We start from the raw sequence: 24,912 nt of genomic DNA, 5'->3' as shown, positions 1-24,912 counted from the left end.
GGCTGAAACATAAATAGAGCGCTCAGCGGACACGGGGGTAGCGGGGGTGCTGGGGTTGGGTGCCCGAAGGGTTGTGAGAATGTCAGACTGCTGTGACGCGGGGGGCGGGGCTCAGGCGGGGTTCCCGGGGGAGGGGGCGGGCCGCCCGGCCTGGCCTAATGTGGGTGGGTCTCTGCGCCCCCTGCCTACTCAACTTCCCCCTCCAATTCCCTGCCTCCCTTTGATGTCCAGCAAGTGCGGACGCGCCTCGTGGGTCGCAGCGGGGAGGGAAGGGGAGATGGGAGGTGAGCACGGGGGAGGGGTCCGGGCTAAACGGGGGGCGGGGCCCGCGGGTCGATGCCCCACCCCCCGTCAGAGCCTGACCGCCGGGGGAAAAGCCTCTGGGCGGAGGAGGTGCTTTCAAAACAAAGAAATGCGGCGTGGAACCCGGGGGACTGGGGTGGTGAGGAAGGCGGAGGAGGTGCGGCTGAGGCCGTCCGGCCGCCCGCTTCCCCTCCAGTTAGCCCGGAGGAGCTCCCCCCACCCCCAGCCCGGGCTGCGGTGCCGGAGAAGAGGGAGGAGGCTGCGTTAGGCGGCTGTTTTCCAGTTCACTTTTGCAGACCAAGGCGGAGAAGAAGAGCACCAGCTCCGCTGCCCCTCTTGGCTGCGGCGCACTCAGCCCCGAGCCCCGCGTGCGCTCTGTCTCGGATACCGAGCCGGCCAAAGTGTCCGGAAACGCGCAGAGCGCTCGGAACCTGTCCCGCAGCTGTGCGACGCGCGTCTCGAGCTGGCCGCTGCCGCCCCGCCCTCGCGCTCCTTCAGCCCCGCGGGCGGAGAAGCCGGCCCGCCCGCCGGCGCCGAGCTGGGGAACTTGAACTAGCCCCAGCGGCCGCTCTGCCGATATCCCGCTCCAGGCCCGGGGGTGCTCCGGCTCGGGGTGGAGGGCACACCGGGGAAGTGGATTTAGCAAACACACCTTTGTGAGTACACACGCCACGGGCGCGCGCGCACACACCCTACGGGCACGCGCGAACAACCCAGCCGTCTGCAGACGGCGCGCCCGGGCCGCTCGGCGGTGGACGGTGGCTGCGAGCGCGGTCGGTGCGCACTTAGATTTGCGGCTCGCGTCTGCCCTGGGCGCCAGGCTGCGGGGAGCCCTGGCGCTCAGGACACACGCCGCGCTCTCTGCCGCCCTGGCGGCGCCCGAACGGCCCATCCTCCCGGGACAAGGCAGTGTGGGGGGCGGGCGAGCGGAGAGCGCAGCTTGCTGGGGCTAGGGCGCCGGTGAAGGCGAAGTAGCGAGTCCCGGCTGAACCCGGAACGCCGCGGACATTGTTCTTCGTACTCTCCAGAGCTCGGTTGAATCTGGGTCCAAAACACAGACTTAATTACCACGTTAGAGACATCCTTACTCTTTGCCGTGCCTTTTTGTTTTTCCTATAAACCCTGTCACCGATAACTGTCGCTATTGTAAAAGATAAACCGTATCTCCTTCGACACTTTCGCATCTTTTAAGGTTATTGGCTGATACCCACCTGCCCGCCTCGTTGCCTGGATTTAAAGCGATAAGAGCGCTCCCGAGTTTTAAAGAAAATCGCCCACTCAGGGCCGAGGCCCCGAAGACCTCGAGCTCCAGGTCTTGGCTCTTCCCCTCGTCAGGCCTCACCGAGCCCCAGGCTGCGGGTCCCCAAGGGACCTGATGCTGGCAGACTTTCCATAGCTGCCTTACTAGTTAGGAAAATTTTGGTGACATTATGTTTTTGTACATCCATCTGGTATTTTTCTGGGCACCTCCTCAATGCTTAGGAAAAGGCCTGGGTAGAAAACTGGAAGACTGTCTTTATGGGCAAAAGGGAGAGGGAAGATTTTTCCTCCAGTTCTATTTCGGGGTTTCTTAAAAAATAAAAGTTTTTAAATTTTTAAAATATATAGGTGATAGAAGAAAGTCAAAAAGTAAAATTTGGGTTCCATTCCGTCTTCAAACACAGTCATGATAGGACTTAGGCTTGTGTAATGTGTAGCTTACAAAGAATTTTCATACAGGTACAGACAGAATCGCTGAACTGGAAAGTTAAAGATGACAAAACTCATACCCCCAGACAGGGTAAGTGACTCATTCAGGGTCCTACGTGGTGTTAGTGGAAGAAGTTAATTCATACTGAACAGGAAAGTAGACACCTTTGGAGGTGCCTAATGTTTAGAGATCTTGATTTTGTATTGCACCAAAGAGACTGGATTTAAGGCATCACCCTACATTGGAGGGATTTCCTTAAACTCTCTGTTCAAAGATGAATCTAGAGCCTCCAGCTCAGCCTAACCCCATTTTCCCTCTCTGCAAGTCTCTTACATTGAGACCACACCCTCCCTCTTGAACTGTCCTCCTCCCTCTGGTTTCCCTGACACTCTCCTGTCCCTTCAGTGTCTCCAACTCATCTCTCTTTGCCTTACTATGGGGTTTCTCTTCCTCCCAACTGTTTAAGGTACACCCTGCTCTATAGACTATGAGGGTCCTCTTCTCCATTTTTAGTGGCCCACCCCTTGGAGAGTTTCCACTGTTCCCAACTCCCAACCATGGTCTCTGCTTCAGCTCCCTCATTTCTTCCTGGTGGCCAGCTCCCTTTTCCATTGCCACCTCAAACCCAAAGTACCACATTTCCCTGGAAACCAGACTTTCTTCCTTCCCCTAGATTGTTATTACTGTTGCCACCTGTTCACAGGCCCCCAAGATTTTTTCCTCTTTGCCTTTGCCTGTAACTCCCATATAGGTTTACTTGCTGCATTATCTATCCCAGCCCCTCTCGCTCAGTCAATTATTCCTCCTCCTCACTCTGCACAGCCTCCTCGCTGGTGTGTCTGTATAACCTTTCCTCCTGCAAATCCTCCTCCACCCAGCTGCTGTGCTTCCTAAAGTATAATTCTGATGGTGTCACACTCCTGCTCAAGTCCCTTTAAATGACTCCCTGCCACCTACTAGGAAAAGTCCAAATTCAGATATGATCTTGACCAAACCCAACTTTCCAGCCTAATCTTCCACTAAAATGTAGCAGACCTTCCAGTTCCCCATCAGGAATTTTGTTAGGTCCCATCAGGACCTCTCCCAGCTCCCCAGATGTCATCCCAACTCTCCCACTCTGCACATTTGTTCCAGATGTTCCTGTGGCCTGTAAGAGAGACATTGTCTCTTCCCTTGTAACTTGTCAAATTCCTACCCTTCCTTCCAGGACTGGCTCAAATGCCGCTTCCTCTAGGAAAAGCCACCTGGATGTGTGATCTCTCTCTCCTGGAGCCACTGTAACGCTTTGGATCTTTCTCGTGACATTTATACCATTCTGCCGAGGGTCACAGCTATGTTTACACCTGCTCAAGCCATTCATCTCTCTCTTCCCTGGTTAGAAATTCTCTGAGGGTTGGGATTATGCCTCAGCCATCTCTGTAGTCCCAGGTGCCCAGCACTGCACTGCAAGACTTCTGTCTCCCCAGAGGTCAGCTACCCTCATGAGTCAAGGAAGAAGTAAGTGACAGTATGTCATCTTTGGCTGGTACTGTGCCACTCTCATTTTTGAGGTATTTACAGCGTTTTTTTTTTCTGGTGTTCATAGAAATCGTTACTAAATTACTTACAATTGCCCTTTTCAAACAAGCCCCTACTGTAGGGACCACATAAGGGCTAGAAGCCTCTGGTTATGCTTCAATGTTTACCATTAGGCAATGGTAGGAAATGAAAGTACAAAAAGTCTCCAGCTTCCCAAATGCAGTGACTCATCATATCAAGTCACACCACACCACATCGGCCAGTGTGGTCAGGAGCTAGGCTCTTAGGCAGACTTCATAAACAGGACTCCCAGTAGCTAAACTGATAGCCACAAAGAAGAGAGACACCCTCTCCCCCAGCACCATACCAGTCACCTGGCCTGTTGCAGTTGGATGCATCAATAGATGGATAGCTAAGGAATTTATTTGAAAGGAGCAGTGGAGTCCTGTCTAGACATCTGTCATGGCATCTCTACCTGTCTTTAATTTAAGAATGAAAATTTGAATTAAATTCAATAGAGATGTATCAAATTCCTGTAGCAGTGGTTTTCAAAGACATTAGAGTGCCCCAGAGCACTGCACACAGTTTTGGAGCTGGGAGCCAGAAACTGACACTCACTTATTCCCCATGTGAGTCTTCTTTACAGTCAAGTTTGAAAACTACCCTTTGGTGGCAAGAACTTAACACAGCCCTAGCACTTAGGAGGAGGCCTGCAGAAGAAAAAAAAATGGCTTTGCCTGGTCATTGTTGCTAGTCATCTCAGCTAATTAAGAAAATAATTTTCCATTAATAGGAAGATTCCAAGATGTGGGAATTAGATTAGATCTAAGGAACTTTAAGTCATTTGAAGATGGACACAAAGTTATTCCCACTTCCATGCTTTTCCTCATATTGGGGTATACTTTTTATATTATAACCAAAGCCAATTATGTTCCCTGGGATATAATTAAATTATTTAGAGAGAAAGAAAAGCCTAAAATAGCATAGTTAGCCTATGAATCAGGCTTATTCTCCCCTTCAGTGGAATGACAGAGAATTCTATGTGCCAAAAAAAGAGTAAAGAATGAGATATCAGAGATGACACTTATCAGGACAAAATGTCCAATAACAGGGGAAAGTGCCAAAAGAATCTCCCTCGTCAGTCATTTCCACCAAATAGATCCTTGGGCAAAATAAGAAGTGGGCATTAAAACCACTGCTCTGTCTTTGAAGAGGGGAAAAATTTGATCCATTTCAACTTTGTTAAATTCCAGAAAATGAAACTACTGATATTTCACTATTATCATTGTTTAGAGAGTGGGTGCAGATGCAGTGCTAGGTCTTTTATAAACAGTAACTCATTTGGTCGCCAGTCCTCCTTAGCACCCCTCCCCGCCCTGCCCTGGCACAAGTAATGAATGAAGGAACTGAGGCTCAGAGAAATTCATCAAAGGTTATTCAGCTCTAATCTGGCCTAGCAGGGATTCAAGTTCAGGCTGTCTGATGATAAAGCCAGAACTTTTCCCATTATCCAGTATTTCCCAAACTTGCCCAGATTATAAGAATAGCCCTGTGTACTTGTTTAAAATTTAGATTTCCTTTACCTCTCCCCTGGAGAGGGCTGGGGTGGGACCTGGAATCTGTGTTTTTGTTGTTGTTGTTGTTTTAACGTATGCCCTGGATAATTCTTTATAAAAGACAAGTTGGGAAACATCATAATTCATAATTCAGCGGCCACATTATCACCCACAGGTTTTCTAGAATTTTCTATAAGTATAAGAAAGTATATTCAACAACTGATCAACCAACCAATCTTTTCCATCCTATTTCTAAGAGCAGTGTATCCTGTTAAGACAGAAGTCTTTAAAGTTACAATCTGGGTTTTTGAAAAATAAATCATTACATCTCAACATATACAAAAAAATCAGGTTGGCAATTTGCTTATAAATTAATTTGCTTCAAATTTTGTAATTTGGACAATAATTCCCCCCTCTAGAGGTAAAAAGTGTTTGCTTTTGTTAAATATTAGATAATCTACTCTTGTTAATTTTTAGCAAAAATATTTTAGTGTAAATATAGTCTATTCGTTCCAATCCAAAGTGCAATGGTGAAGATCTCATCAAATGAAACCATCTCAGAACCGGAATGTTTAACAAGCCTCCAACATGACTTAGAACCTAGTGATAGCCAAAAGAAATAGGAAATGCCACATTTAATTATAGCTTTTAGTCCTTCCCCTTTTAAAAAACTAACTTTTTAAAAAGTTTTTATTGGAGTACAGTTGATTTACAATTTTGTGTTCAGGTGCACAGCAAAGTGAATCAGCTATACATATACATATATATGTATCTACTCTCTTTTTTTTTTTTTTTTTTTAGATTCTTTTCCCGTATAGGCCATTACAGAGTATCCAGTAGAGTTCCCTGTGCTCTACAGCAGGTTCTTAGTAGTTACCTATTTTATATATAGTAGTATGTATATGTCAATCCCAATCTCTCAGTTTATCCCTCCCCCCAACCCCTGGTAACCATAAATTTGTTTTCTACATCCATGGCTCTACTTCTGTTTTGTAAATAAGTTCATTTGTACCCTTTTATTTTTAGATTCCGCATATAAGCAATATCATATGCTACTTGTCTTTCTCTGTCTGACTTACTTCACTCAGTATGACAATCTCTAGGTCCATCCATGTTGCTGCAGATGGAATGATTTTGTTCTTTTTTATGGCTGAGTAATATTCCATTGTATATATGTACCACATCTTCTTTATCCATTCCTCTGTTGATGGACATTTAGGTTGCTTCCATGTCCTGGCTATTGTAAAATAGTGCTGCAGTGAACATTGGGGTGCATGTATCTTTTTGAATTATGGTTTTCTCCAGGTATATGCCCAGGAGTGGGACTGCTGGGTCATATAGTAGTTCTTTTTTTTTTTTTTAATTATTTATTTTTATTTATTTATTTATATATGGTTGTGCTGGGTCTTCGTTTCTGTGCGAGGGCTTTCTCCAGTTGCGGCAAGTGGGGGCCACTCTTCGTCACGATGCGCGGGCCTCTCACTATCACGGCTTCTCTTGTTGAGGAGCACAGGCTCCAGACTCGCAGGCTCAGCAATTGTGGCTCACGGGCCTAGCTGCTCCGCGGCATGTGGGATCTTCCCAGACCAGGGCTCGAACCTGCGTCCCCTGCACTGGCAGGCAGACTCCCAACCACTGCGCCACCAGGGAAGCCCCAGTAGTTCTATTTTTAGTTTTTTAAGTAACCTCCATACTGTTCTCCATAGTGGCTGCACCAATTTACATTCCCACCAACAGTGTAGGAAGGTTCCCTTTTCTCCCCACCCTCTCCAGCATTTATTGTTTGTCGATTTTTTGATGATGGCCATTCTGACCGGTGTGAAGTGATACCTCATTGTAGTTTTGATTTTCGTTTCTCTAATAATTAGTGATGTTGAGCATCTTTGCATGTGCTTTTTGGCCATCTGTATGTCTTCTTTGGAGAAATGTCTATTTAGAGCTTTTGCCCATTTTTTGATTGGGTTATTTGTAACTGTAACTTTTTAGTATGTATTTTGTTAAGCTTGTCACAAGATAGACACAAGAATACTATTTAATTGAATAATGTAAAAAATATTTACTTCCATATTTATTTACCTGTGTCAACTGGAAAAAGAACTCCCAGTTTTAAACATTGAAAAAGTAGCACTATAGAAAAATCTTAACTTAGAAAATTAATGATTTCCTCAAAATTGCATCAATCTACCAGTTCACTCTTTGCACATATCTCTGGTAGGTGAGATGGTAGGAGAAAAACACATTTAAGACATTAAATGCTACAGTATGAACATATTCTCTAGGGAGTCAAAACGTGCTCTGACATGTATGAAGGATGTATTTGCAGAAAATAATGTCATCCCCCAAATCATTTCATAAACATACAGCATGAGCATTTTCCAAAGTGATCAAACAATATTTTATTCATTCTCATTCCCATCTGGAGGAAGTAAAGACATAAAATTCAGACAACCAAGTAACTTTTGGGGGCACCTTATGCCTAGAAAAAGATTATTTGCTTTTAAGAGACAAGCATTAAAATTAAAGTTAAAAATGTGAAAGCCAAACTTTATAACGTATTTATTAAGGACATTTTTATCACCTACAATATTCTAAATATTCAAGAACTCATCCCTTGTCAAGAATAGCATCATGACAATTCAGATATGAAAAGTGTCACTTCCAGTGAGTTCGTTCAAACCCAGAATTAAATATCTTGTGAAATGAAGCAGTCTCAGCAAAAGCTCGTATGTCAGATATTTTTTCAACCTGAAATCTATATTAACTAACACGTCCACAGAACTACACTACAATAAAACCATGGTTATAAGAACCTTTATAAGAACCATCTTGAATAGACGTTTTCCCAAAAAAAACTGAAGATTTATTTCTTAAGTACCAAAACTTTAAAAAAAAATCTTAACCCTGTAGGCTAGAAATCTTCTAACGTGATGCACTTCCTTGGCTTCTTAAGCATAGGGTCTCACTATAAACACAATGATGACCTCAAGAGCTACTAAGGCATGTAAGACAGTTTGTCCACAACTAAAAACTCTAGACTTCTTTCATTCTTTCCTTTCTTCCTTCCTTCCTTTCACCTTTTATTTAGTTTTTAGTTTTTATGTCTTTTTTCCCTGTTTTTTTGGTCTTCTCCTCTACAGTTGTGCTGTCCCCTGTTACTTTTAATTATTGTCATATAACCCCATTCCTCCTCCCTTTCTGAATTGTTGCTTCCCATTTGCTGTAGCTTTGGAACCCAGAAAACCCACTTGTTAGAATTGTGTGTAAAATAAAAATCAACTAAGTTCTTAATGAGGACATCCCCTATGGTTAAAATATGCACAGTCTATGTCACATTTATTTCAGCTTCTTGCAGACTTCCTGGATTCCAGGTAGGTCGCAGATAAAGGGAAAGTTATTAGACGGTCAAACTCTGGCTTCTGAGGGGTTAATGCATGATGATAATTGAAATTCATGATGATGGCGCTGAGGTGCCTGTTGAATGATCGTACATAAAATAATATATCTTGAGTATGATTTAGGTTTAAAGTCTTTATAAAGTTATAATCCTTTGAAGCTTGGTGGCTCACATCTGGAATTTATGACAATATCCTAACGGATTTCAGATAAACCAGAAGCTGCCATTCCCACATCACACACAAGAAGGGCCTGTCATGTCTTCCTGTTACAGCTTGAGTTCACCCCGGAATGAGGAGGGATAGAGAACAAAATCCTCAACAAGCCGGCCTGGCAAGACTCAAGGCTATGCATTAGGAATGACCTGGCCGGTGCTCGCCTTTCCAGCTGGCCTTGTCCCAGGTTCATGCCCCTCACTCTCTGGGGTTCTGCCAACACAGACTGCTCCGGCCTGCTTTCGCTTCCTTGAACACTTGAGGCTCACTTCCCCGAGAGGGCCTTTGCCCCAGAGTTCCCACTGCCTGGAATGCTCTCTCTCCCCAGGCCCAGCAATCACTGCCTAGTTTCCTCCTACTCAGCTTAATCATACTTCCTTAGGAAGGCCTGGCCGCTCTGACAGGTCAGCTCTGCCAACTACACACTCTTGTAGTTCATGTACTTCCCCTAGAAGCCCTTCTCGAATTGTAATTTTTCATTTAGTTGTGTGTAGGACAGATTACCTAGAAAATAGTAGGTGCTCAATAAGTATTTGTTCATTCCATGGAAGGGAGGGAGCAAGGGCACTTCAGCCAGACTGGCCTCCTCGTTGTGGTTAACATCATGGCCTGCCCGGAGAGCAGCTTTCCAACATTTTACCTTCCCTTGATTGCTGCCAAGGCCCATGGGTCTCTCCTTCCCTTTCAAGAAAAGAGTAAAATCTACTCAATGAACATGCAGCAGCATGCCATGAAGCTATTGCTACTACATTCTAGACATCGTGGCCTTATTCCAAGCAAAGAAATAAGAAGAAAATCTTTCCAAACAAATTTCAAAACGTTTGCCACACTGTGATACATGCTCCCTTTAACATTTGTCTTCTGTTAATTCTATTTTTCTGGTTTTTGTCTCAAGTTTTGGCAATTTCAAGTGTTCTGGTTACCATGGAAAGAGGAAACAATGATCTCTTAGAGGTTAAGAGGGAAAAAATATTCGCTCCAAACTGTTACATTAAAGATTCATTATGCCTTCTCTCGGGGCTCTTGGGTTTATCCTTAAGACAAGTTCAAATTGCTGAACATGAACTATTAGCTCTAAGTGAGAACTCTTACCTTCTTTCCTCTAAGCATCTTCATAACACTTCAGACATTTTATAAGTTCTTCCTGACACACGGGAAACTTAGGTTACGAAGAACCGTACGATATACATTGTCAATTTTATTTTTTCTTTCGTTATTTCAGAGGTAGATAAAAATTTCTTAACTTTCAGAGCAAGAAATAAACATTAGATGTTGCCTCTTTTTTGTTGTTGTTCTGTATGTAGTCTTAATAGCTGTAGTCTGAATATAGCCTTAATAATTAAGTCTTTCACAGAAAACTTGACCAGTAATAACTGAAAAATTTGAAAAATCTGGAAAAGGAAGAAGATAGTTTACTTGTCAGCTGAAGAGGCAAATATCCCTACAATTTTACATACTGTGAGAATGGCTTAATTTCTTTTAGACTTTGAACTTAGAACCTGTGTGTGTATATATGGCTCTATAAGACTTGGTTTTTAACACATTATATAATACCCTGTGTTGTAATTTTCCACATCTCATGTCACCAGAAAGTTTCCAGGTTCCCTGAAGGACCGACATGGGTGATTCTAACACTACCTCCTGCCTCGTTTCTGTGTGGAAGCTGGCCTGCCGCCTCTCCCTCCCCATCTAAGGTGTCATCCTCCTGTAGAGCATCCATCTGACGGACTGCTTCCCACTGCACTTCCCCATCCCACCCTGATGACTTTTTCTTGCCTTAATTCTGACTTTAGGAATATCCAGAGGAGGCTTCTATCTTAAAAGTGTGTTTGACAGCTCATGCGGCTCAATATTTAAAAAAAAAAACAACGCAATCAAAAAATGGGCAGGGGCTTCCCTGGTGGCGCAGTGGTTGAGAATCTGCCTGCCAATGCAGGGGACACGGGTTCAAGCCCTGGTCTGGGAAGATCCCACATGCCGCGGAGCAACTGGGCCCGTGAGCCACAACTACTGAGCCTGAGCGTCTGGAGCCTCTGCTCCGCAACAAGAGAGGCCGCGATAGTGACAGGCCCGCGCACCGCGATGAAGAGTGGCCCCCACTCGCCGCAACTGGAGAAAGCCCTCACACAGAAACGAAGACCCAACACAGCCAGAAATAAACATAATAAATAAATATAAATAAAAATTAAAAAAAAAAAAAGGGCAGAAGACCTAAATAGACATTTCTCCAAAGAAGACATACAGATGGCCAAGAAGCACATGAAAAACTGCTCAACATCACTAATTATTAGAGAAATGCAAATCAAAACTACAATGAGGTATCACCTCACACCAGTTAGAATGGGCATCATCAGAAAATCTACAAACTACAAATGCTGAAGAGGGTGTGGAGAAAAGGGAACCCTCTTTGCACTGTTGGTGGGAATGTAAATTGATACAGCCACTATGGAGAACAGTATGGAGGTCCTTAAAAAACTAAAAATAGAATTACCATATGACCCAGCAATCCCACTACTGGACATATACCCAGAGAAGACCATAATTCAAAAAGACACATGCACCCCAATGTTCATTGCAGCACTATTTACAATAGCCAGGTCCTGGAAGCAACCTAAATGCCCACTGACAGACGAATGGATAAAGAAGATGTGGTACATATATACAATGGAATATTACTCAGCCATAAAAAGGAACAAAATTGGGTCATTTGTAGAGACATGGATGGATCTAGAGACTGTCATACAGAGTGAAGTAAGTCAGAAAGAGAAAAACAAATACCGTATATTAACGCATATATGTGGAATCTAGAAAAATGGTAGATGAACTGGTTTGCGGGGCAGAAATAGAGACACAGACGTAGAGAACAAACGTATGGACACCAAGGGGGGAAAGTGGCAGTGGGGGCTGGTGGTGGTGAGATGAACTGGGAGATTGGGATTGACATATATACACTAATATGTATAAAATAGATAACTAATAAGAACCTGCTATATAAAAAATAAAATTCAAAAAAAAAAGTGTGTTTGAGCAAGGCCAAGTCTCTAAAGTTATTCCTCTCAATTTACAATTCAACCATTAGAGATTTAGTTCTTTTGGACCTTCATGAGCCCCCTTTGAAAAATATCGATATCCCCCTAAGGGCTAAGACTTGAAGCCATTATCAATGTATAATCCCAAGGGATTAGTTAAAGTGACCGAGTGCCAACCCCTCTGCCATCTCTCATGGAAAATTAAATTGAGGACAGGCCCTATAGGGTGGTGCTAATAAGAAGGGGGCTGCTGAATGAACTTCACTAATTTCACAATGTTACTTTGGGTTTCACACTCTTCAACACATGGCTCTCCTTGAAGTTTCCTTTTTCTTTATTCTCTTTTTCCCACCTTGTTCCACCTTTGTTCCTCTTGCCTAGGTTTATCCGTGTGTGCCAATGTCTGTATATATCCCCAGGTCTGTCTTTGTCGTGACACCGACTTGTCTAGCAGGGTAACCATAAAAAAATTAATTCAGATTCCTTGTTGGATGATTCAGCTATTTTCAGCTTCATTAACAGCTATTCACCACACAGTGGATTACTCAACCACAGTTTGAAATACGCCTTCAAGGTGGCTAGACTAACTGGAATGATCGTGTAAGGGGACTTCAGGAGGGCATCATACACACACAGCTATTATGTCTTTGTGGGAACGTGCATTTGCCTATGAATTGTCTGTGCATGCTCTTGGCAGGTCCCCTTTCTTATCCTGTTCCCAGCCCCCAGCCCACCCCACCAAGCCTCTGCCAGGTCTGCCTACAGGTCCCTCAGTCTCAAAGCCTTTCAGAGAGAAGTGAGAGCTCATTCGGGTCCAGCAGTGTCCTGAGGAGTGTCCAAGTGTGCCCGCAGCTGAGGCAGACAGGCCAACTGTACCCCAGCAGGGTTCAGAGTCAGGCTGGGAGGTAAAAATACATAGCCAGGAGGCTTGGAAAGGTGCCACTGGGGACACAGCCAGGTATTTTGCTCCTCTGGCCCTGCCCTGAGGGCCAAATTAGCATCAGAGCCGGAAGTGTGACCCTGGAGCCAAAGTTTTATGTGGGCTCTCTCTCCTACCACTGAAAAGACTCTGGTAGGTATGGGGGGTGGGTTGCTGTGTGGGTTAGGTTAGTATGAGAGATGATGAGACCCTCCCACACCCCACAGACGCCAGCTCCAGTGCTGGCTTTGACCAACTAATGTCAGCTTGGCCAGAGTGGCAGCAAATCGGGGTAGGGTGCTGGGTGCAAGCCTGTGCTCCCACATGCAGGTTCTGCTTTTGCAGGTCTGGCACAAACCACTAACTCCTCTGGCCACACAAAGTGCTCTGTGGGCAGGGCTAGCCCTGTTTGCCCTGGACGGGGACCGTTGTCAATGGCTGGTTGGATTTGTCAGGTTTGTTCTCAACATTTGTCAATGACCATTGTCAGGTGTTGCTAGGGTTGCAGGAGAAAGGTTACACTTGATTGGCTGAGCAACTGTATTCCATAACCAATCCAAATGCTGTGCCTGGGGGAGGGGGACTCAACATGATAGAGCAGTATCAAGCACAGGCAGACACATTCTGGGTACAAACAAGGCGTCTGGAAAAATGGAATTATGGTGTGCAGGAGTCCCATGCCCCTCGACAGCTCCAGCCATGGCGTGGTTGCTCTTCAAAATGTCACAGCCTAAGTTAAAGTCATTCCCACTGATTGGAGGATATCAAGATTTCAAAACAGGGCAGTAGCAATTGTAAGGAGGAAGTAAAACTCCTTGCTCATTGTGTTTTACAGCCTTCCTTAGTAAAACTGCTGAATTGTCATTTAAAATATTCCACCCTTTCAAATAAATTAAGTGCAGCCCTTAAAAACAGGAAATGAGAGAGGCGCGCACGTATTGTCAACTGAACATTCACAGACCTGGTACCACAAAGCGAAGTTGAAAATCAGAGAACAGTCCTATGAATTCACTATAGAAGGATGACAACAGGGGTCACCACCAAGGGAGACATTATGCCTCTGGCAGTGAACTCTTGGGCTGAAACCTGAATGCTAATTAGGAAACAAATGAAAGACAAACATCAGCTCGAAGGGAAATTTGGATCTTGCATGATCGTAGATATTCTGAGATTCAGATAAACCTTATAGTACTAAGGGAAGTTAGAGTGTACTTGATGGTAGCAGCAGCTGAACCCTCTCTTCAGAAAACATAACTGCCAGTCAGCCAGATGTTCCTGCAGAACTCTGGCAATACATCAAAAGCAAACAGAATTATCTTGCCTGAAAGATAAGTTAAGCTTCTGTATAGTACTGATTTTCCATCCAGTTATCAATATAATCACCAAACTTTAGCATTTTTAAAAATTTTATGGAACATTTTTTTAATATTTATTTATTTATTTTGGCTGCTCCGGGTCTTAGTTGCGGCACGCGGGATTTTTAGTTTTGGCATGCAGACTTCTTAGTTGCGGCATGCGGACTCTTAGTTGCGTTGCAGCATGCATGCGGGATCTAGTTCCCCGACCAGGGATCGAACCCGGGCCCCCTGCATTGGGAGCGCAGAGTCTTACCCACTGAACCACCAGGGAAGTCCCTGGACTTCAGCGTTTTTATTGTCAGTTTCTATTCAGTCACAAGAAAAGTTTTTTTAGTCTTCTTCCACTCCATGCCATGCCTCTCCCTTTGCTCTCAGACTTGGTCCTTAGAAAGATGGAGCAGCCATACAAGAATACTAAGGGAGGGAAGGAAGGAAGGAAGGGAGGAAAGAAAGAAGGAAGAGAATGAAAGAAGGTACATCAATGCATGTTTCCCATGGGTCCCGTCCCCTATTATTCATTTCCCCTTTCCAACTCAGACTCTTCTGCTCATGAGGGACCCTACATTCAAGCCAAGGAGCTTGAGCTTAGTTTCAGACTGAAACAGTGTTTCAGGATTCTGCATTTTACTTTATATACATTTTGAAGTAACTCAAAATGAGAAAAAAGAATGAGCTTCCACGACTGAGTTTTGGACAATTTCACCTTCCACTTCCATTGGTGTAAAGAAGAATATTCATGTGGAGAAAATGATTGTGAGGAGGATTGGCAACAGGACTGCCTTACAGAAAGTACAGCTTCACAAACCTTTCCACCAAGCTCCTCACTTAACTCTACCCACACAGACCAGTGGGACCCACCTAGCTCACTCTGCCCAAGATCCTCCTGTGTCTTAATGGAGACACTATAATAGCAGTATCTAGCTTTTCCAAAGGGGAAGAAACTTAGTATTTTTGGTTCATTTTTGTTGTTGTTGTTGTTGCATGTGAGGCTAAATGCAGATATTTGTGCTGTTGGCAACATCTTAGGAAGCGATTTAACCCACTTGCATAGCCAGGCATAATTTATCATGTGGCCCTGTGACTTTAACCCTATTTGTTTCTCCCTTCCGATTATTTCAATCATGTTTGTGTATTAATGACTTAGGGCATAGCTTTATTATTTCAGAGGCTCTGAAGTCCTACTTGATTTTTCTAATTCAGAACCTAGCTTTCTCTCATTCTGACCTTATCTGCTCTCTTCAGGAACAGATCCAGGAGACCAGAAAAACTTACCACCCACATCTACTCTTCATAATCAAGTCATTGGATGAAGACAGGCAGGTAAGCTGGGAAAGTTATCCTAGATCCTGCTGCGGCCTGGCAGGCACACCCACACAGTCATCGGTGAATATTCTCCAGGGTTAGCACTGCCCAGGGCTTTGCAAATTGGTGTTCTCTCTCCACAGTTTATATTTCAAGACAACTTCCAGTGAGAATCATACAGTCAGAAACCAAAATGGTAGGTTATAAAAACCTACTGGATCAGTGAAAAACAAAAATTGGACTGCTAATTTCAACCTATAATCAAACAGTAAAAGTCATCCATTTAACTTACATCCCTTTCTTTTTCTGAATCACCGTCTCTAATAAAGGGGAAATTTTGTTTAATGATAAAAAGTAGAAGCAAAAGGCCTGGGATAACCCACAACTAAATAAGCAGTTGTAGAACATTAATGATCATTGGGAGACGATGAAATCAAAAAGGGAGAGACAGGCAAGGGAGTTGACATGAAGTTTGAAAGACCACATTCAGCCTGCACCCTCAAGAAAATGTCTAAGAGAAAGTAGGCCAGAACAACAATGAAGGTAGGGTGAAAAAGATGTGACTTGAGTTTTCAAAATGTCATGTCCGTATTGAGTGTCCCTTTGGTCCAAACGAGAAACAAAGGGAGAAATCAAACAGCTTCACTGACAAGCAGAACAGTTGGCAAAGAGTCAGGGGTAAAATCTTGGGGAAAGCCTGTGTGCAGCCTAAGAACAGGTGGGAAGAGTCCTTTCAGCTTCTCTGTTTCTCCAAGTCCTGCTTTTCTCGTTGCCCACTATTCCCCCTTTCAGTCTGCTGTTAATTTTACCCCATGCCATCGCTCACACCTGGCTCTCTCTGTGGATTTCTTTTCTTTTTTTTTTAAAGCCTTCTGGGGAAGACTTTTCATTCATTCATGCTGTACATTCAAACCATTTAAGATGTGATTTTTCAATAACATATGATTAATTTATAAAAAGCCACTTATGACGCCCATAAGCAGAAGGGCTGACTTGATTCCATGACAAGGCCGTGACCAGGTGGTTTTATTGGTTGTGACTCTTTCCAGCCATCAAAACAGGCTTGTTATTATAAAGCGCAGTGGAAAGGGAGATCTAGACTTTGCTTCATTCTCTGGGATGTTCTTGAGAGTGAGTGTTGACAGATCACCAGATTTTCCTTGATTGTTCCCAATATGTACATAAGCGGATGTTTCTTTAGGCAAAAACAGCTATTACAATGAGCCCAGTGAAGCTCTGAATTTCCTTGAGCCTACAATAGATTTTAGGAACACCATTTATTAAGATCAATGTGCTTTGTTTAGGTCACTGAAAGCCATAACCATAAAAGAAAAAAACTGATAAAATGGACTTCGCTGAAATTAAAAATTTCTCATCAAAAGAGACTATTAAGAAAATGAATAGGCAAGCCATGGACTGGAAGAAAATATTTGTGAAACATAAACTTGACAGAGGACTGATAGCCACAATATATAGAGAACTCCTACTCAGTAATAAAGACAAAAAAATTGCTTGAACGGATAGAGGATTTGAAAAGACATTTCACAATAGAAGATGTATGAATGGCAAATAAGCACATGGTGACGTGTTCAATGTTCTTAGTCATTAGGAAAATGGAAATTAAACCCACAGTGAGATATCACCACATACTCACCAGGATGACAATGCTAAATGCAAGCAAGGATGTGGAGCAACTGGAACTCTCATACATTGTTGGTGGGAATATTAAATGGAACATCTGTTTTGAAAAAGGAATAGCAGTTTCTTTAAAAACTAAACATACACCAAAGACAAATATCATATGATATCGCTTATATGCATAATCTAAAAAAAATGATACAAATGAACATATTTACAAAACAGAAACAGACTCACAGACTTAGAGAACAAACTTATGGTTACCAGGGGAAAAGGTGGAGGGGAGGGATAGATTGGGAGTTTGGGATTGACATGTATACACTGCTATATTTAAAATAGATAACCAACAAGGACCTACTGTATAGCACAGGGAACTCTGCTCAGTATTCTGTAATAACCTAAATGGGAAAAGAATTTGAAAAAGAATAGATACATGTATATGTATAACTGAATCACTTTGCTGTACACCTAAAATTAACACAAAATTGTTAATCAACTATACTCCAATATAAAATAAAAATTAAAAAAAAAAAACTAAACATACACTTACTCTGTGATTTAGCAATTATGCAAGTAGGTTTTTTCCCAAGGGAAATGAAAGCATATGTCTATAAAAAGGCTTGTATAAGAATGTTCCCAACAGCTTTATTCACAATAGCCAAAAACTGGATACATCCCAGATGTCCTTGAACAGATGAATGACCATACAAACTGTGGTATAGTCACACAATGGAATACTACTCAACAATACAAAGGAATGAACTACTTTCACACAGAATAACGTGACTCAATCTCATAGACAGTATGCTGAGTGAAAAAGGTCTTACTCGAAAGAGTTTATTTTATTTGATTCCATTTTTATATGAAATTCTAGAATAGGCAAAACTAATCTGTAGTGAAAAAAATCAAAACAGTGCTTGCCTCTGGGAAGGGGAGTAGGGGTGAGGATTGACAGGAAAGTGGGAGGGAACTTTCTGGGGCAATAGTGATGTTCTATGTCTTAATAGGACTTTGGGTACACAAAACTCAGAAAGTATACACTTAAGGTTTTATATCTCATTATATATAAATTTTACATCAGAAGAAAAAAGTAAATATCAAACTGAAGTTTTTAGGTGGAATTTGGTTCGTGCCTGCCATTTACTTTCTTTTTTTTTTTGTCTTTGGCCATGCCACATGGCATGCAGGGTCTTAGTTTCCCCAACAGGGATCGAAGCTGTGCCCCCTGCAGTGGAGGCACAGAGTCTTAACCACTGGACCACCAGGGAAGTCCCTGCCATTTACTTTTTTTTTTTTTTAATTTATTTTTGGCTACATTGGATCTTCGTTGCTGCGTGTGGGCTTTCTCTAGTTGCGGCGAGCAAGGGCTACTCTACGTTGCGGTGCGCGGGCTTCTCCTTGTGGTGACTTCTCTTGTAGCGGAGCACAGGCTCTAGGCGTGCGGGCTCAGTAGTTGTGGTGAAGAGGCTTAGTTGCTCCGCGGCATGTGGGATCTTCCTGGACCAGGGCTCGAACCTGTGTCCCCTGCATTGGCAAGCGGATTCCCAACCACTGTGCCACCAGGGAAGCCCCCATTTACTTTAAAAAGCGTGAGAAAGATAAGAAGGATTAATGGAGGAGGGATGTATAGATATGCAATAAAGCAAGGTAGTACAATGTTAATGGTAGACTCTACAATTAAATGGTGGGTATATGGGGATTCACTGTAAAATGCTGTGTAAAATTTTGGGTATATTTGGAAACACTCACAGTAAAGTGTTGGGGGAAGAAAATGAATGTGCTAGTCTTACCCGTGGACCCTCTTCAGTTGTTTGTTAGATCTAAATACTCTATCTTTTAATATTCATATTAGATTATAAACACAGAAGATGAAGCCTTGGGTTTGTAAGAATCTCACATCTGACTTCTTTTTCTTTTCAAATATAGTCTTTCATACCTTTTATTGTAGCAGACAAAAGAAGCCAGGAAATGGTTATTATGAGAGGAAGGGAGGGAGAGAGACCTGTGACCCTAAAAAAAAAACCACACACAAAAAAAACTCCTACTGTAAAATATTGAATATCAAGAGCCGGCAAGTACTTCAGACTTGTAGAATCAAGAAATTAATGAAAGCACCAAGACTGCATCCTCAGAACCACTGGGGAATGATAATTACAGACAGTATTTCTGGAGCAGACACATAACCTTGATTCCCAGGATACCCCCTAAAGCACTCTAATAGTATGCTATTTGTGGAAGGTTTTTCCACCTTTAATAACAGGGAAATAATGTTAGAAGGAAAGAAATCCCTTATTTAGCCACTAGGGTGTCATTATTGAGCCCCAGTTGAAGGCCCCTTTAAAAGCATCCATATGGTAAAAGAATATGTTTCCCCACGAAATCAAAACTGAGTACATCTGAGACTTCTGAACATCTTTTTTCTTGGATCTTAAAATGGATTTGTGCATATTTGTGAAAAAAAAATTTTATGATGTGCTATCTTCCAAAGTGAATGGTTATTTATAATTCATAAAAGACCTGAGCACAGGAAAATTCTTCCCTTTTATTAGCCCTGTAAAGTTAGACCAGCTGATCTTTTAGTACATATTACAGACACCAAATTCTCCGTATGGTTGAAGTTTCTCTCCTCAAACTAAATGCAAAGAGGCAGTGCTACTGAAGCTATTCCTCAAAAGCTGGTGGGGTCCATGTCTCTTTTGATTAAATGTTAAATAAACAAAAAAATCATTCTCAGAGTCAGTCTCTAAAGACACAGAAGGGAGCATACTTGGAATGCTAAACATGCTTTCTAAATCTTGCACAGCCTTTGTAAAATACAACAGCATATTTTTAAGTGGATTTTCTTTTCTGTTTCCAACATTTAACCATCGTCTTCGGACACAGTTGCCACATCATTTCCTTTCAGCTGCAGCTGGCTGCTTGTGGGTCATAGTACAGGTTCATGAGCAGAAGTGACTTGGGTCAAGGAGTATGGGCACCAGGGATTTGGACCCATTACAGGGAGTCCTGGTGCCAAGGGCTCCCACCCAGCTGCACCTGCACATCCCCGACATGATATCACAGAAAGTTACTTCCTTCAAAGAATCCAGCTTTCTTAGCTCACCCTACCAGGGTCACGTCCACCTCGATTAGTGGCATGCCTCGGACCCACATAAGAGAGTTTCACAGAATTTTTAGAGATCTAAGTTCAATCTGAAAATAACACATGGTTTTGTTTTCTTTGAAGTTCCCTGCCCTCTAATATTCCAGACGAGCCTTTTAAGCTCTGGTATAGAACTATCTGGAGACAGAAACTCTTTCTGTGTCCTGACTTTTAAATACCTTGACTTAAAATATAGGTTGCTAACTGCCAAACACAAAAAGCCAACTCACTTATAGGGCAGGATCCTTGGTCAGAAAGGATTGCCTCACCTTACAAGGACAAGGGATGAAGGATTCAAATGATTCTTGAGCAACTTTTTTACCACCTTATGCTGCCTGACTCAGAAGAGAAGGATGAGGAGATCTCAGCCTCTTGATGATACACCAGCTGCACTGTGTAGTACCAGCAGTGGGAATGGAAAGGGCAATATTTATTCTGAGGGCCCTGACAACATCATCATTAAGTCATTCGTCCACTCATAAGTGGTTTGCATTTTCCAAGATCCAGAGAGAGAGGCCCATGAGCTGTAATTCTAGGCATGTTTTTCCCCTTTCTACCCACACTCTTATTCAACATGTCTAAGCACTGTTTGGAAAAACTAGATAGCTGACAAAACCAAATATGCAATATGCTATCATATGTTTTAGTTTAACACTTTCAGAATTTATTTCCCTATCACATAAATGAAATCTTTCAAGTTCTTCCTCATCATCCACCACCCAAAACACTAAATCATTACATAACAGAACTGTTAATCAATTATCTACTGTGTCATATCCCTCCCTCCATCCAACCATCCACGCTACAAGTATTCCTTGAGTATTTACCATGTGCCAGTCCCAATGGTGGAGATATAGACATGAATAATTTATAACCTTGCTTCTAGTCATACAGAAGATGCTCACCTCTATGTCTCCCAAGCCTTCAATGAATAGTTAACTTTCTGCTGTTACTTCATCACAGCAAGAAAACAGGAGCTCTTACTCTGCCCACATAATACTCCTAGGTTCATGAACTTTGTCCACCGCATTTTCTCTGATCACCACCCCATCCTCTGAAACCTGGTACACAGTCAGTCATGAGAGAAACAAACTAAATTTACTACTGGAGCAAATTTCAGGACATAGCTTGGATAAGACACAGGATAATGTCAAATTCTCACTTTGCAATTTTAAAATTTAAATAGCCACTGCCAAATACAGTGTATTTAATTTTCTCTCTCCTTTCTAGGGCACTGACCCCCTCCTTCAGAACTAGACCTTTGGGGTTTCAATTCATCTGGCTAATTCACTCCAATCTACCCTTCAGTCCAATCATCTTTCTGGTTTCCAGAGATAAGTCATGGGATCCTTCCTTTTGGGAGGCCCTAAGTGTAGCTTCCTTATCCATCATTCACCGAGCTGTGTCCTTTGAAATACTGTTGTGCTTCTTTTTTTGAGGGGGGTGGGGAACTGAATTGGAAAGAAACCTGGGTTGGGGAGAGGATGCCAAGAAGGCACCCAAGGCTTCCCTTTATGCTGCATCCAGCCAAGCCTCTGACCAACTCAAGGGTTTGTTTACGACATTCCATAAGCAGACCTAACAAGCTCCTTTGGCAATATTCTTTGAAGAAGTTTCCATCCCCCAGGACAAGGCCAGAGCTTCCCGGTCCGCCTGTCATAGCTCACCAAGACTGGGTTCCAGGTATGCAAATGCGTTACAGGTGCGTCAAGATGTGGACCCTCTCAGCCCAAGAGGCTGCCAGCCTGGGTCAGAGGCAGCCAGGGCAGCCACTCGTGACAGGTAGGGCTGGGCTGATAAGAGTTCTGGAGAGGTGACCAAACTCGGCGCCCCCTGTTTGCCTAGGGGCCAGAAATTGGGGTCTGCCATCAGTCCCGTGCTGGCACTTGGTACAGAGGCCTGCTCCAGTCCTGGAGTTATATCCTTATCCTCAAAACCCCCCCAACCTTCCAGGCTAGGTTCTCCGTCACCCCTCACTCCTCTTAGCCCTGAACCAAAGGTGACCACGTCTGGCTGCTCTTCTGCCTGGTGTTTATGACCATCCCTTTGGGAACCACTAGCCTGGGTTTTCCCAGCTTCTTCACCCTCAGTCCCCTTAGCCCAGCAGGTTCAGCAGAATATAATGCCAGCCACTTATGTAATTTAAAATTTTCTACTAGCTACCTTTTTTAAAGTTTAAACAGGTAAAAAAAATTTTTTTGCATCCAAATTTGTTAATTTAAAACAGCTTTATCGAGATAAAATTCACACACCATACAATTACCCATTTAAAGTGTACAACTGAGTATATTCACAGAGTTGTACAACCAGTGCCACGATCAATTTTAGAACATTTTCATCACCCCTTAAAGGAATTCCATACCCATCGGCACTCACTTCCCATTTCCCTCCAAAACCCCCAGCCCTAAGCAACCAACCATCTACCTTCTGTCTCTGTTGCTTCGCCTCTTGGTCATCTCACATAAGTGGAATCATACAATGTGTGGCCTTTGTGTCTGACTTCTTTCACTTAGCATTGTGTTTCAAGCTTTGCTCATGTTGTAGCATTCACTTTAATCATTTACTTTATTTAGTTCAATCTATCCAAAATATCATTTCAACATGTAGTAGATCTTAAAGATGATAAATGATGTACTTTGCATTCTTTTTTTCACACCAATTCTTTGAGCTCTGGTGCGTATTTTACACTCAGAGCACATCTCAATCAGACCAGCCACACTGCAAGTGCTCAATACCCACATGTGGCTACCGGCCATTGTGCTGGAAAGCACAGCCCTAGCCAGAGTCCTTTTCATTACTCTTTAGAGGCAACAGCTTTCTCTGTTCACCACCCTACTCCTGCATACCCTCTCTACCCCATCAGTACCTATACAGTGGTTCACAGGTGGCTTTAGGATTTTAAGGCCCGCACCACGCTTCTCTTCCGCAGTAGAGAGCCCTGAGCTTGTGCTTCCATCTGGGCAGTGGCCGATCAGGTCAGAGCCTGCACACAGATAACTGAAGCCCAAGGAAAGGTCACTTTCCTTGCCCAGGTGCCACAGCTGGATGATATATCTAGCTAAAGGGAAACTTTCTGCTTTGAAAAACTTAACAAACGAAACTTTATTCTTACTTTTTAGAAGCAGGTCTGTCATTTCTTAATTTTCTCCCTGGTACATTTTCCAGCCACTGTTTTGCTAACAATTGCTCTAAGCACACAAATAAAGCTCACTGGTAGTGGTAGGTTTGGGAAATTGCTACAAGCTTCCTCAGAGCTTTATCCTGCTTCTGTCAGCCATTTCCCCAAGAAAATAGACGTTTAATCAGTATGAGGCTGCATCTTATAAGTCTAGCTCATCAGCTATCACCTCCTTCTAGGCTCGAGAGAAGAGACAGAAGCCTACAGCACTGCCACCAACTGCCCAGGATGCAGGGATTTCAACAGGAAACGGGACCTTTATGAATGAAGCACATTATTTATCCCAGTGTGGGTATGTCTATATGGTCATATGTAAGTTACTTCTAAACACCTGTAATTCTTAAGATGGGCACATGGCAATGTTTGTGAAATTGCCTTTTTGAAGGAAAAACTTTCAAAATTTGGGTTATTTAGTCCACAATATGGAAAATTGAGGGCAGGTTTAATATGTGCAAATTTAACAGAGACCTAAGAAGAACAACAATATCAGCATCTTCTCTGTTTTTCCTCAGAGTAAGAAGAGAGAAAATGAGCTGCAGTTGCTGGAGAAGGGGACTGAGGTTCACCTTAGGAAGAACATCCTGTCAATAACATCGAAGCTCTGGAGAATCTCATGGAAGGAGCTTCAGGGTTTTGGTCAACATTCATTCTACCAACATTTACTGAGGACCTTCTGGGCATTTCTTGGTTTGTGTCTAATTCAGTCACAGAGCTAAATCGGGAAGATTTCACTCTAATGCTTCTCTGGAGGGTTTCCCTAACTTGAAGTATTGCTATCTCTTTTTTTCCCAACTTTTCTTCTTATTCTCTGCCACCTATGAAGGTTCACAGGGCCCAGTCCTGGACCCTGCAAAAAAAAAAAAAAGCTTTAAAAATCAAGAATTATTCTTGGGGCTTCCCTGGGGGCGCAGTGGTTGATAGTCTGCCTGCCAATGCAGGGGACACGGGTTCAATTCTTGGTCTGGGAAGATCCCACATGCCGTGGAGCAACTGGGCCCGTGAGCCACAACTACTGAGCCTGCGCGTCTGGAGCCTGTGCTCCGCAACAACAGAGGCCGCGACAGTGAGAGGCCCGCACACCGCGATGAAGAGTGGCCCCTGCTCGCCACAACTGGAGAAAGCCCTCGCACAGAAATGAAGACCCAACACAGCCAAAAATAAATTAATTAATTAATTAATTAATTTTTTTAAAAAAATCAAGAATTATTCTAAAAGAAAATCTGACCCACTGCACCAGTCAAGATTTCAGCCTCTTGATCAAACAGCCACTCATAAGGCAATGGCATGGTGAGAAAAGCAGGCGGTAATGGTAGCCAGTTCAGAGCTGTGAGGACTTGCTGTGAACTGGTTTATATTACCTACCTCCTTTTACTCAACAGAAACTTTCTTCTCTACAGAAAATGGCAAAACCACTACCATTCTAGGGTTCCTTGTATTAGGCCTCACCCAACAACTGCTTGGCTTTCTATCCAGAATAGTTAAAACAGCCAGTGCCCCAGGGAATGTCATAAAATTTCACTGTATTCAGTGACGCCCTATTCAGTGAATCGCAGAGAACCTAGTCTTCTTCTGCACACCTGGCTATGAATCACTGACTCAGTGACCTCCATTTGGGATCTGCTTTCCTGAGGTAGTTAATTTAGCCTTCATGAGATGGAGGTACTGAACCTT

The 24,912-nt window shown here is 43.1% G+C and overlaps 1 protein-coding gene across 3 annotated transcripts; it reads left to right on the top strand.

Moving 5' to 3' along the window:
* The first annotated feature begins 112 nt into the window (after positions 1-112).
* On the top strand, positions 113-24,407 carry LOC130707294 (uncharacterized). 3 transcript variants are annotated; one of them, XR_009007187.1, is made up of 4 exons: positions 113-959; positions 15,224-15,301; positions 23,421-23,533; positions 23,754-24,407. XR_009007187.1 is itself a non-coding variant. In XM_057541157.1 (3 exons), exons 1-2 carry the CDS (start codon positions 337-339, stop codon positions 2,039-2,041), a joined length of 642 nt encoding a protein of 213 aa, XP_057397140.1. In that variant the 5' UTR covers positions 113-336; the 3' UTR covers positions 2,042-2,083; positions 10,265-11,576. The 3 variants fall into 3 exon arrangements, 2 of the variants coding, with proteins under 2 accessions (XP_057397140.1, XP_057397139.1); XM_057541157.1 differs by lacking the exons at positions 15,224-15,301; positions 23,421-23,533; positions 23,754-24,407 and adding exons at positions 2,023-2,083; positions 10,265-11,576; XM_057541156.1 differs by lacking the exons at positions 15,224-15,301; positions 23,421-23,533; positions 23,754-24,407 and adding an exon at positions 10,265-11,576.
* The last annotated feature ends 505 nt before the right edge of the window (positions 24,408-24,912 follow it).

The sequence above is a fragment of the Balaenoptera acutorostrata genome, chromosome 2 (genome assembly GCF_949987535.1).
Source record: "Balaenoptera acutorostrata chromosome 2, mBalAcu1.1, whole genome shotgun sequence".
Lineage (NCBI taxonomy): Eukaryota > Metazoa > Chordata > Mammalia > Artiodactyla > Balaenopteridae > Balaenoptera > Balaenoptera acutorostrata.
Note: the sequence above shows the minus strand (reverse complement) of the source record. Positions and strands in the feature narration are given on the sequence as shown.

What these genes read in the sequence shown, in the direction of transcription:
- LOC130707294 (XM_057541156.1), top strand. Translation starts at nt 337, where the DNA reads ATGCCCCACCCCCCGTCAGAGCCTGACCGCCGGGGGAAAAGCCTCTGG. An exon ending in GATTTAGCAAACACACCTTT is followed by an intron (nt 960 to 10,264) that starts GTGAGTACACAC and finishes TCATGTCACCAG; the next exon opens with AAAGTTTCCAGGTTCCCTGA.